This window comes from Heterodontus francisci, chromosome 27 (assembly GCF_036365525.1).
Source record: "Heterodontus francisci isolate sHetFra1 chromosome 27, sHetFra1.hap1, whole genome shotgun sequence".
In the NCBI taxonomy this organism is placed as follows: domain Eukaryota; kingdom Metazoa; phylum Chordata; class Chondrichthyes; order Heterodontiformes; family Heterodontidae; genus Heterodontus; species Heterodontus francisci.
Window position 1 is genome coordinate 45,293,423 of NC_090397.1, and position 14,378 is coordinate 45,307,800.

Consider the following 14,378-nt stretch of genomic DNA (forward strand, 5'->3'; position numbering starts at 1 on the left):
GCTGGAGTATTTCAGCTATGAAGAGAACCTGGATAGGCTAGTGCTGTTTTCCTTAGAACAGAGAAGGCTGAGGGGGGACCTGATTGAGGTATACCAAATTATATGGGGCATTGATAGGATAGATAGGAAGAAACTTTTTCCCTTAGCGGAGGGATCAATAACCATTTTAATTTTGAACTGCTGCTAAGTAAATACTTTATTTCATATAGGTTAACTTAGTTAACAGAGGCTGAGGCTTCAAATCCCACCCTGAAGACTTGATCACCAGATCCAGACTGTACTGACTGCAGCGTATTACTGAGAGAGTGCTGCACTGTCCAAGGCGGAGACCTCACCCGTCCTCTCAGGTGAATGTAAAAGATTCCATAGCATTATTTGAAGAAGAGCTCGGGATGTCTTCTGGTGCTCTGGCCAACATTCATCCCTCAACCAACATCACTCAGAAAAGAATTGGTTATCTAGTCACTATCACAGTGCAGCTTGTGGGATCTTGCTGTACGCAAATCATCTGCCCTTTCCTGCAGTACACCAGGGACTACACTTCAAAAGTACTTCATTGGATATAAAGCTTCCCAAGGTCGTCAAAGACGCTATATAAATACAAGTCCTTTCTAGGTAGATATGTCTGAAACTAATAACAACTCTATGTAAAGTTGCAAGAATTATAGAAACGTGTCAGTGTGCCGGGGACGGGCGGACGGCAGGATATAATCTGAACGTTTCGTTTAATGGGTGGGGTATACTTCTACAGTGATTTCATTCACTTTCGTTTGGCTTATATTTGTTTCCGCATGTTTTCTATCTGCCTAAACATAGGAGAAACAATATTTTGAATACAAGTATCCAAAACAAAGCAGTTTTCTTTTTTTTAAAAAGCAACGAATTACCTCATAGATCTGTGGGAGTGAGTGTGATTTGATGTAGTGTTTCAACTCGGAATCTGCAAATTGCATGAAGGCCATGTCTGCGGCTCGAGCTCAGCGTCCACGCATGCGAAGGCGCTCCTGAGCACGCGCTTGTTTACTGTCGCCATGGTAACAAGCTTTGACTCTCGCAGACCAACCGTCACCGCACGGGTCCAACCGCCAGAATTCAGTGTCAAGAGATTTCTAATCTAATTTTTATGATGGACCTTTGTTTCACCTTTTAATTAGATTTTTAAAAAATTCACAATCCATTTTGAAACACGTCCACTTATAAGTAAATCCACCAGAAATGTGGTGGACGCAGTTTATGCCATCAGTTTAAACGCAAGTCGACTTAGTTCAGGCGTGCGGTTGGATGTCCATTTTCCTGCTGTAACTTCATTAAACGACTTCAATCACCATGGGAGCTGGTCTACAACTGGCTGACATCATTCCGTATGCCAGACATGCTGAATGATCCAACCGGTTCCATCGGGATAAATAAAAGTGTCATAATTAGAACAAAACCCGCTACCCGTCAAAATAAAATCAAAAGCGCTGATAAATCACTGAAACTCAATTGGCATCGGGAGAAAAGCAACAGGTTAAGATTCAAATTGGTCCATTCATCACAGCCGTCCTCAGTGAACGCTAATTGCAAAGTCAATTTGTATTTTCTGTTGCAGATGATCACCGAACTGTTTGGTATTTTCAATATTTTGTGTTTTAATTAAATCCTGTAAATGGAGCTTGGTTAACAGCAACAACTTGCCCCAGACATAATGAAACGTACCAAAGAGCTTCACAAGAGCATAATCAGACAAAAATTGACAGAAGCTAAAGAAGGAAACATTAGGACAGGTGACCAAAAGCTAGATTTTAAGGAGGGTCTTCAAGAAGAAGTGGAGAGCTTTAGAGAGGGAATTCTTAAACAGCTGAAGGCATGGTCACCAATGGTGGAGGGAAGTGGGGGTTGCATAAGAAGCCAGAATTCTTGGAAGATTATTGGCCTGGAGGAGGTTACAGAGATAGAGAGAGGCAAAGCCACGGGGAGATTTGAACATGAGAAGCAAGATTGTAAACTTGAGATGTAGCTTGGCTGGCAGCCATTATAGGTCAGTGGCCAGACGGATTATGAATGAATGGGATGGTGTGAGATAAGTTACAGGCAGCAACGTTTTCGATGAGCTTAAGTTTATGGAGGGTGGAAGATGGTAGGCCAGCCAGGAGACTGAGTCTGAAGGAAGAGTTGAGTCTGGAGGAAACAAAAGCATTGACGAAGGTTTCAGCAGCAGATGGCCTGAGGCAGGAGCAGAGGCAGGCAATATTACAGAGGTAGAAGTATGTGGTCTTGGTCCCTCTGTCTGGAGTCCTGGCTTTCATAATCCTCTTTAGTGCACACCAACGGCTGGATTTTTGTTATGGGGTCAGGACCCCAACGTTGGGTGCATTTCCACGACTCGACCCTGCATCCCGTTGGCACCTGACACCCAACACAATTTTTGATCAGCTGGTCAATTAGTGGCCAGGATGCATTCTCGCTGTCCAAACAGGGATGGTGGCAGGCTCCCAAGGCTAGAGGGCCAATAGAAGCCCTCCAGCAATGACAGATCAGCAGCCCCAATGTCAGAGGTGGGAGCTACCGATATAGATAGGAGAGAAAGGGTACCTCAAGATGGAGGCACTCTCTGAAGACTTTTTGATCAGGTAACAATACATAAACAAAGTGACTCCTGACAATGCATCTGGCGCCCCGACGTCATCAGAACGCTCCCAGCTGCGCACACGCACAGAACGGTCTCTTGCTGTCAGCATGCGCAGCCTACGTTCTTGCCAGGGATAATTTGCACATGCACACAAAAATTCCATCGCGTACTGGAACGTCATCCCGCTTCTCTTCCCCAGAGCTGCCTCCCTCGCTCGTCTGCTCGCCGCTCGTTCCCGGCCTTGCTGCTGCCTTCCCTCAGCCACACGCTCCCCGAGTGTGCAAGTACTGCGTAACCTAGTTGTTGTGTTGTCAGCAAATGCAGCCAAAAATAAAACTGGCCACAGCTGCAGGCCACTACTGTGGAGAGGGATCTTGGCCATCTCAGTTACAGCCACAGAAGGTGTGAAAAATGTTATAAGCTTTGCTTAGTTCCCCAATTTGCTGCCAGGAGGCTGCCTCCATTCATTGGCCAGGATTTGGCCTCAGTCGTAGGGGGGGGGGCAGTCAGTCCATCCAGCTGGTGTCTGCACTGTGCCCTTATTAGGCCCTTTAAAGACTGTAATTGGATTTCCACCGCTTGTGGGCGGACAGCCATCAACACCCGCCCCCCCACCATCCATTTCTAAAATGGCCAGGAGGCAAGAACACGCCGGCAAACTGGCGCGCTGGATAGTGCTGGGAAATTGTGGACCCATCCGTCTCCATTCCCACCTCTGTAGCCATTTATAAATTTGACCCCAAATATTTTCTTGGAACTCTTTCTTTTAGTACATCCAATGCAACTACAGTAGTTCAATGCCTGAAAAAAACTCCCTGTTTTCTAGCTGCACTCACCCAGCAAAGATCTAAGCTCTCTAGGCTTCTATTCCACTTCATGCTACTCATTGGATAGTTGTTCAGAATACATTTCCTTACTTGTGGTTCTTATCCCCTTGTACCATACTTTGGAATACAACCGTAGATGTACTTCAACATATTCCACAGTATAACAGTAACCGTGAATAAAGTTCAAAGTTCCCTTAAGCATAGTTAAAGTCATAAGCAAAGTTTAATGTGACATTGTTTGGCAGTGAGGTGATTAGTATTAATAAGTAGAGTGCAGCACTTTCCAAAATACATTAGTAAGCCAAATAATAACCACAGTAGAGTCCAACACGTCTTGGTCTACAATGGCAGACAGTCGACATTATGTAGGACTCAATAACTATCTTGACCTATCTGCAATTCCTATCCAACATGCTCGATAAGTTGGGACACTTAATAGTTTAACTTACTGTTGGATGCTCTGTTACCTATAGTTCTTGCTTGTATCTTATGGGACAATCGCCATTAGATAAATACATGGAAAACACACTTTCTCAGTTCTCCTTAATTATTTTTAAGTACTCTTAATGAAAAATAAGTTGTTTGACCCTCTTAGACATGTATTCCCTAAATCTCTTTAATAAATAACAAATTCAGTTTGAGCTTTCCTCAAGAAAATTAATTGCAATAAATGCACTATGTTATGTGTGCTTCTTTTTTTGTTAAATTTTGAAGATTTGTGGTTTAAAACTGAAAAGGAGTGCATGGATTTTTTTTATATAATGGTCACTGAGAGCTCTGGACTGTAAACAGTTACTGGAAGGCACCTGTCTTCAAATAATAACCCAGCAGGGTTTGTTTTTGACTTGGGGAAAGATGTTTGTAGAGAAGTGACAAGTCAAGATCTATAGGGGTCAGGAGGCTTGACTCCTGACATTGTTTATGGTTTTGCTTTGGACGGTGAGCTGGGATATGGACAATAAAAGTTACTCACCCCTTGATCGGTGAAAACTTGCCAAGACAGCAACACCGAGCTCAGTCTTTTCCAGCTCTTTGAAAATGCATGCCAGTTTTCCATCTTTTGAGAAGCTGAGAAGCAAGTGTAAGAAACTGCCAGAAACTTCTGTTGCTGCATTTTTTCTGGAAAGCCTGCCCAAACTGATCTTCAATGTTGCCTGTCAAGAACTGTTCCACGAAGATACGTAATTGGGATGCCAAACCAAAAAGGACTCTGACTTCTTTTTTTCTTCAAGAATTAGCAAATATTTTCGACAACTTTTTTTTGTGTTTTTTGTACTAGAGCTCTAAAGAGTAATTTTTTTCGGTTAACCAATGTATATCGGTGTGTGTGAGGAGCTACGGTAAAAAGGGAACTTTTATATTTCGATCTGTGTGTTTATGCTTTGCTTCATTACTGGTTCAGATTTGTTTTGTAATAAACTGATAATTTTGTTGTTTATTTTTTTATTCATTCAAGGGATGTGGGCATCACTGGCAAAGCCAACATTTATTGCCCATCCCCAATTGCCCTTGTAAGGGGAGATTGGTGTATGTAGATTATGGGACAATTGGCGTAACTTGGGTCCCAGAAACTTGAAAAAAGCTTGCCTGTTAGACACCTGAATCACATGAATAAACTAATCAAAAGGTAAACGAGATCAGGAGGGAGACACCTGAATTACATGAATAACCTAATCAAGAGGTTGACGAGGTGATTAATATGATCAAGACAGGATGAGATTAGGAAGACAGTAGATGGGAGATGATGTAATTAAAGAAATAGCTTGTCAAGTAAACCTCCTGTAAACTGTATAAAATGACTGCTCAAACATTGTACTAGTTGAACCCCTACGATCATTTGTGAGAGTAGGACTTCTCCTTGCATGCTTGTAATAAAGATTGCTCATTTGGACAAGACATCCGACTCTCGAGGCGTTTTTGGGTACCAGGACAAGCCCTCACCCCTTACGTTTGGTGTAGCCAGCAGGATTCACCACATCGGGATCGCGACAGTGAGGAGACCGATCAAGGGGTGGGTACCTTTTATTTTACCACCCGTAGTTAGGACAGGTCTACCTCACAGTTGCAGGATTGGTACTTTAAGTGGGCAGCAAAGAGACTCGAGTGCCGAGCGATCAAAGCGCGTGCCAGGGTAGTAGGTTGTGAGTTGACAAAACTGGGCAGACAGCTGCGCTGAGAAAGATGCAACGCAGAGCCATATAGTAGGTGAAGCCGCACAGGGGATTTAGAGGTATCCCGCCGGCCATTACCGCGCAGGAGACCGCGCTGAGAGAGACCGCAAAGCAGACCTTCACAAGAGGTCAAGTTGCGCAGCGGATTTAAAGGGTATCCCATTGGTCCATATATCACATAGAGGATCGAAAGGGTATCCGCAGGTCAATAACGCTTGGGCAGACCACAGTCTGACAGAATGACCAGTAGCGCAGAAGGTCTAGTTTGGGGACCAGAGGGGTCCCTTACCAGGTTTATAGCAGATAAATATGAAAATTTGATCAGTAAAATGAAAAAAGGTGGGTAGAAATCTAATGACCCCTCCAGAAGCACAAACAGTATGGTGGAAGGGCCAAAAAAAGGTCGGAAGGATAAGGCAATTATGATCATAATCAATTCTTATATGGGACTCTGCTGGCGAGTCCACAAACATTCCCAAAAGCAGAAACAAATTAACTTTGAGTCCAAAAACATGTCCAGAGATAGAAACAAGTTTCAGAAAACAATTGGTAGAAATTGCATTGGAAATACCACAGTAGTCTAGAATGCTGTTGAAAGGACAAAAGAAGGAAAACTTGTATGTGCGTGTAAGTCTATGTTGGTGTTTGGTCTCTGTGTTCAGAAGTTGTTGAATGGTAAATGTGAATGTGTGTGAAGCGTCTCTGAGTGAAGTTGTATTAAATTGGTGTAAGTTAATAGAAGAAGCTACAATAAAGATGAGTGTCTAACTTATTAGAAATCATTGCTTTCTAACTTGCTTTGTTTAGCGATAGTGAAATTTATAGGGTGGGTCCGGGTTGTACAGATTTCAGACGACCCTGTCGGTGAGGCAGAACAGTAGATGCAGGGGTCCACATGTAAAGACAGATAAATGAAAGCAGCCTAGCTGTTGGTGTATCAGGCTAAGTGTAAGCAGCAGGAGGAAAAGTGAAGACAGTCGGAGTTAGAATTGAGTAGATTAAGGAAAGAGAAGGAAGATAGATGTGCCATAGTTGACAGGATAAAGAGTCAATTACAAAAAGAAATATAGAAGACGTATAGAAGAGATAGGTCAGTGGGCTGAGAAAGTGGAGTTCCTGAAGGCATACTGTGTAGATATATCAAGTGAAAGGGAAAAGAGGGAGGCAGACAAGAGATTGTTGAAGCAGAGGTGTAGCAAAGTTGAGCAGGAGCGAGACGATGTTAAGGCCACCTACTGCGTTTTACAGTCAGAGTGCGAGACTAGGATAGACCATGCATTAAATTCAGGGATTTACTCAGCCCTATGAGAAGGAGGGAGAATGTCTCGAGGCATCTGCGACAAAATGAAGACTTAGGTAACTAGGGCTATGGGCCTCAGCAAAGGCGGCGCATATCAGCTAGTTTAGAATACTTGTCAAAGAATGACTGTGAAAGGCTGCTGCATAACCTCTTGGAGTTTGTCTGCTTTGAGAGAGTTTATCTTTTTCCTTTAGTTTCTAATTATTGTTGTTGCAAGACATTTCAAGAAAGGAGAATTGGAATCGTTAACGTAATTGATTTATTTCTGTTTCCCTTCCTTTAAACGCACGTACTACTCTTTTCTGTCTGTGTGTGGATTTATTTATTTTATTTGGCACATGATGTTTGTGTGCTTTAATTTGTGATTTTCACTGCAATTTTAAAACTAAGACATACTGGCATAAACTACTGGGGATGAAGTTCCAGTTTGTTTTCCAAATATAAAGATAAGTCCGGAGCCTTGTAGAAGTCTCAGAAACCTAGTTTTAACTTTTCAAACTTTTTCAGCAAGTTAAAGAAGATGCAATTCAAATGTGGTTAAGTAGGGAACATCAGAACTTGGAAGTTATTCTAGAGGACATAGAAAAGTTGCCAGGAGTAGGGGATCAAGTGATGTTAGGGCCCTACTTGCAAAACCAGGCTTAGCGCCTTACTGGCAAGGACCTTACGGGGTCCTGATGACCAGCAACACTTGCATGTGTGGATGTGGAAGGGAAAAGCTGGTGGAAATACTGGATACAGATCAAGGAGTATGAAAGTGCAAAGAATAATAAGGGCTAACCGGTGACGACCTGCGTCCGCTATGTTCTTTCTTTACAGGACCATGAAAACCGCAGTACTGCTGATATGGTCTGTCAATGACAATCGCGGAAGGAACCAGGTCGGTTGACTGGTGGACCCAACAAGGCCTGTTCTAAAAACTCGAGCGATGCCAATTGCGATCGGGCATGTGGAACATTAAAATGTCACAGTTAACAAACTAGTATGCCTAAGGAGTAGCTCAGCGCAGTTGGGAAAGGGGAACGGCAGTGCCTGAAGTTGCAAAGCATGGCATTGAAGGTTCCCTTATACTTAAAGCAGTCATGCATAAATCTAGCGTCAGTATCATCAACTGCAGTTCTAACTTTATAACCCCTATTTTATCTGTATGCAGTTACTTGTTGGATTAAGTTCTATTCAAGTTATTTGTTATTAAATTGTCTAACCAACGTGAATGTTGACTGCAGGGTCCCATTTTGGGTAATCTGTTCATTATTTGTATCCTGAACGAGAGAGGATGTTCGACTCCATTAAGTGTACATGAGCACATTGGCTAGCTTTGTGGCTGAACTGCATAGCCAGATTCACTGATTCAATTGTAACTCTTAATTTAAAAAAAAATTGAACTGCTAGAATAATTGTGTAGAGCCATAATGAGCTTGCTAATTTCTAAATCATATTGAGAAAAGAAATGTTTAAATGGAATTTTAAGTTAGATTTGAATTTAACCAACATGCTAGCAAAACACTAAAGAACCAGGGGCATCCAAACCCTTCTCGGGGTAGAGAATACAGGGATCATGGGAGATAGCAATTGGTCAAAGTACCACCTCGCACCCAAATACGCTTCCCTCCTTGCGGGATCTCATTGATTGGGTGTAGGGAACAATGTTGTCTGTCCAAATCCCATAGAGATAGGGACGAGAGCCGCACATGGTTTTAATACCACCCTAAACTGTACCCTTGAAATTTCCAGCGCCCGCCATGAACCATGAACACCTGGAGAAGGCATGAGCACCAGCGTGCCGCAATACCAGTATGGTAACATCCACTGCCCAGTGATCAACTCGAGTTTCTGCTTCCACCCCTAGGCCCCAATGACAATCGGACATTCGGCGATAACTCACATCCGGCCTCCCCATAGGGAGTAGATGAACATAACCGATGATCTAACGGAGGACTTGTTGAGATACCTGCTTCCCGAGGGGAAACGAACCCCTAAACTGCAGGAAGATCTACTGAAGGTAAGGGAAGAGGCCCAGACAGCAATGAAGTAGTATCACCGAATCCAACAGAAGGTCAAACAACTGGGAGAGGATGTGGAAGCAAAACTGGAGCTTGCATTGTGATGGGAGATGGTTTGGGACTGGGGTATTAGGGTGGATGTTCACCCCTGGATTAGAACTGTTTCCCATGTACTGGTGGTGGTGCAGTTGCTAATTGCTATCGGACTTATGGTTGTATGTTGTACCCTGGCACCTAAATTGAGATGTTAGACATAATTTAGAAAATGTAACCGTGCAAATCTAACTGCCTGTCTGGCCAACAGTGATAAAGCAAGGAGCATTTAGCGTTAGTTGGCCATCTTTCTAGTAGCCAAGGGCCAAAAGGGGGGACTGAGGTGGTGTACCCCGGGAGTACTGCAAGCTTGACTAAAATTGCAGTACTTTGTCACAAAATACAAAGTATCAATCCCAGACTAAGTCTGGTCACTAGGACACAGGTGAGATTGTAAGAGGATGCTAGGGAAGGAACCGAAGCTCATCAAAACTGGTAGGATCCCCGGATTACTCGACGGGCAGAGGATTCTAGGGTAATGACTACCTTGGGCTAGGCACTGGCCAAGGGCCAAAAGTGGGGTCTGTAAGGGGAGATTGGTGTATGTGGATCATGGGATACTTGACGTAACTTGGATCCCTGAAACGTGAGAAAAGCTTGCCTGTTAGACACCCGAATCACATGAATAACCTAATCAAAAGGAAAATGAGATCAGGAGGGAGACACCTGAATCACATAAATAACCTAATCAAGAGGTTGACGAGGTGAATAATATAATCAAGACATATGAGATTAGGGAAGACAGTAAATGGGAGATGATGTAATTAAAGAAACAGCTTGTCGTAAACCTCCTGTAAATTGTATAAAATGACTGCTCAAACATTGTACTAGTAGAACCTCTACGATTATTCGTGAGAGTAGGATTTCTCCTTGCATGCTTGTAATAAAGATCGCTGGTTTGAACAAGACATCTGACTCTCGAGCTGTTTTTTGGGTACCACGACAAGCCCTCATCCCTTACACCCTTGAGAAACTAAGTGGCTTGCTAGGCCATTTCAGAGGACATTTAAGAGTCAACCACATTGCTGTGGGTCTGGAGTCACATGTAGGCCAGACCAGGTAAGGATGGCAGATTTCCTTCCCTAAAGGACATTAGTGAACCAGATGGGTTTTTACAACAATTGACAATGGTCACCATTAAACTAGCTTTTTTTAATTCCATGATGAGCCGAGTGGCCTCCTTCTGTGCTGTAACCATTCTATGATTCTGTAAAGTTTTCAATGGATACTGTGTTCAACCTTCTCCACTCCCAGACTCTCATTCCCTCATTCTTCATTAATCTCTGGTTCTTTTACTGGCCTGCTGTCATTACCTGTCTTTCCCTTTATCTTACTGCTCTACTTCTCCTTGGGTTTGATGCAGACTTGTCTATGAATCCTTTTCTTCATCAGACCTTAGCATTATAGATCACTTCATCAAATAGCACTTCTACACCTATTGCATCTCTATTTCACCCTGATGTAAGCTTAATTTGTCCTCAATTTCCCATTCATCAAGCTTCCTCAATGCTCCAAGTGATGTACTAGCCACACTGACATTGCAATTTTCGTTGATCTTTCCTTCATGCTTTTCACTTTATTTTTTTCAATTTTGTTAGAATCTCACTCTTGCCCTTTTGCATCCATTTCTCTATTGCTTATTTTGTCACTTTTTCATCAATTGATGCTAGATTTCCCCCCCACCCCCCTTTCATTCCTCCAAGAATGGAGTTACACTAGGTATGGTTTCACAGTTGCCAGTAACCCCCATGTAACTCATCCAAAAATCCATTCTTCAGAATCCATTCTCCACCTTGAGAAGGTGGTGGTGAGCCACCTTCTTGATAACTGAATGGCCTACTAGGCCTTTCTGAGGGCAGTCTAGACAATGTGTAGACTGGCTATTTTATCATTGAGGATATTACAGCTAAGCATAATTCTACTGTTGTGTACTTTTCAGTATGGGTGGGGCTAATTATAGTGCACTAACATTAGACGGAATGAAAGAAGCTACCTCAGGACAAACGAGATCATACATGGAAGCATTCTGGTCTGTATTGTACAGTGCAGGGTAGGGTAATAAACACTGAACTTGGGGTTTGGTGGGGGGAGGTGTTGTGGAGGAGAATGCTTAGAATGCTTTGTTTTTCAATTGTTTTTCCACATCCTCAGCAGTCAATTAATTCATTGTGGCTATAAATCAGCAATGAAGTTAACTCTGATAATGATCTATAGTTTTAAGATGCTGTCTTCCTCACATATATACACAAACATAGAGTAGATTCTTCTAACATATTTGATTCTCCTGCATTTTTATTAATCATATAAGGCCTTTTTCACCATGTGGTAATACGTTTTATAAGCCAGAAGCGGCAAAAGTTGATTATCTCCAATTAAGGCTGAAGCCTTATCGATGCTTATGGTTGTAGTAGTCAACATAAATTTCTTGTCAAAAATAACATTAGAACAAGCAGTCCTCAGAGGCAGAGAAATGGCCACAATGGATAATGAAGTTTTAGTTTCTCAAGCATGTTGCTTACACTAAAAAGGCAGGAATTTGTTTATACTTTTTGACCACACCCAAATCAGAAGTGACTTGGGCTTCCTTTTTTGTTCTCTCTCAATGCACTATGCTCTGCTTTATTGAAGGGTTATTACAGTTACATCAGGTAGATTTTTAGGCTGTCTTAATTCCTGGAACAGGCTACTGTGAAAATTATTTTAGCTTCACTGCTTGGGTAAGTTTGTGTTGCAGCTGAGTCATTTGTGTGGACAAGCACAGCTTTTCAATGTGGTTAGCAACTTTTGATTTTAAAGCTTACTCAACTTACTTTAAATTCTGGCAATACATATTTTGTTGGTAGGAAACTTGAAATATTATTTTTGTTTCTCATTCTTTTCACCTATATTAATCTTCAAAACCTTAGATTATAAAAAAAGATACTGGATTATCTAAACTACAGGCCTGTGCCTCATTGCCAAATATATTTATACTATATGAAATAACAGTTTAATCAGGGAGTTTGTACTACTAGAGTAATTTAATGAATTTACAATTTTCATACCAAATTTGTACCACAGTTTCAAAATTTTTACATGAAAATGTTAGCATGGATCCATTGAATTTCTATCCAATTTATTTGTGCTTTTTATTCATTCATGGGATGTAGCTGTTGCTGGCAAGGTCAGCTTTATTGTCCATCTGTAATTGCCCTTGAGAAGGTGGTGGTGAGCCACCTTCTTGATAACTGAATGGCCTACTAGGCCTTTCGGAGGGCAGTTATGAGTAAACCATATTTCTGTGGGTCCGGAGTCACATACAGGCCAGGAAGGACGGCAGATTTTCTTCCCAAAAGAACATTAGTGAACGTTTTTTTAAAAATCACAATATAGTAGTTACATGGTCACCATTAACAACACTAGCTTTTTTATTCCAGATTTAACTAATTAACTGAATTTAAATTACCCAACTGCTATGGTGGGATTTGAACTCCAGTTTCAAGATCATTAGTTCAGACCGGTCCAGTACCATAATCACTATGCTACTGTACCCATGTATTGCCCCTGCCCATCCATTTAGCATTTTATTTATTTGTCTTGAATGTGGGCAACAATAGTAAAGATCATTTATTGTCCATCCCTAGTTGGCCTGAGGAGGCCTTCTAATGAGAAAGTGGTGCTAGATCATGGTAACCGTGGCAAATTGTCTATCCTTCCAGGAAGAAAATTAGTGGATCAGTTGGTAATATGTACCCTATAATTTTCCTACCCCTTCTTTTATATGCCTCAAGGCCATGTCCTGCCACAGCTAAAAACACATCCTACTTTCACAGTACTGCCAATGCCATTGGTGCCAGTCACCAAGAGGTGAACCTGCGCAGTCCAGTGAACATGCTGCTTCATTCACACCTCTCAAAATATCTTCATTGTATATACAGATTAAGGGTCATGACCTGAAATTTTAACTTTCTCTCCCCATAAATGCTGCCAGACTTGTTGAGTATTTCCAGAATTTTCTGTTTTTCTTTTGTAACTTTATACTGCCATCTACACAACGTACTTGGCCTCCGAAATTAGAGTAATCTGTAAACTTGGATATACAGCTCGATTCCTTCATTGCAAATTATTTATATATAAGCTAAGGCCCCAGTACAGAACACTTGTCACATCCCATTAATCAGAGAAAATTCCCTTTATCCCTATTCTCTGTCTCCTATCTCCCAATTAATTAGTTGCGGATGCTGGAAATCTGAAACAAAAACAAGAAATGCTGGATTCACTCAGCAGGTCTGGCAGCATCTGTGGAAAGAGAAGCAGAGTTAACGTTTCGGGTCAGTGACCCTTCTTCGGAACTGACAAATATTAGAAAAGTCACAGATTATAAACAAGTGAGGTGGGGGTTGGGCAAGAGATAACAAAGGAGAAGGTGCAGATTGGACCAGGCCACATAGCAGACCAAAAGGTCACGGAGAAAAGGCAAACAATATGTTAATGGTGTGTTGAAAGACAAAGCATTAGTACAGATTAGGTGTGAATATACTGAATATTGAACAGCAGCAAGTGCAAACCTGAAGAAACCGTGATGCCACTACCAGTCGCATCTTCCCCTCCCTTCCCCTGTCAGCATTCCGAAGGGATCGTTCCCTCCGCGACACCCTGGTCCACTCCTCCATTACCCCCACCACCTCGTCCCCGTCCCAGGGCACCTTCCCTTGCAATCGCAGGAGGTGTAATACCTGCCCATTTACCTCCTCTCTCCTCACTATCCCAGGCCCCAAACACTCCTTTCAGGTGAAGCAGCGATTTACTTGTACTTCTTTCAATGTAGTATACTGTATTCGCTGCTCACAGTGTGGTCTCCTCTACATTGGGGAGACCAAGCGCAGACTGGGTGACCGCTTTGCGGAACATCTCCGCTCAGTCCGCAAGCAGGACCCTGAGCTTCCGGTTGCTTGCCATTTCAACACTCCCCCCTGCTCTCATGCTCACATCTCTGTCCTGGGATTGCTGCAGTGTTCCAGTGAACATCAACGCAAGCTCGAGGAACAGAATCTCATCTACCGATTAGGCACACTACAGCCTGCCGGACTGAACATTGAGTTCAATAATTTCAGAGCATGACAGCCCCCCACTTTACTTTCATTTTTAGTTATTTTTTCTTTTTTTTTACATTCCTTTTTACATTTTTTACAATCTTTTTTTGCATTTATTTCATTTCATCTTAGTTTGTTCAGTTTGCTTACCCACTGTTTTTTTCAGGTTGTTTTTCTTCAGGTTTGCACATGCTGCTGTTCAATATTCAGTATATTCACGCCTAATCTGTACTAATGCTTTGTCTTTCAACACACCATTAACATATTGTTTGCCTTTTCTCCGTGACCTTTTGGTCTGCTA

At 42.2% G+C, this 14,378-nt stretch overlaps 1 protein-coding gene across 1 annotated transcript in view; it reads right to left on the reverse strand.

The window, feature by feature from the left end:
• fbxl13 (F-box and leucine-rich repeat protein 13) overlaps positions 1 to 975 on the reverse strand; it is a 447,713-nt gene extending 446,738 nt beyond the window's left edge. The window contains exon 1 of the mRNA XM_068059249.1: positions 888 to 975. Coding sequence (XP_067915350.1) covers positions 888 to 962 — 75 coding nt within the window. The 5' untranslated portion in view covers positions 963 to 975. The remainder of the gene's footprint in view (positions 1 to 887) is intronic.
• Between the last annotated feature and the right edge of the window lie 13,403 nt (positions 976 to 14,378).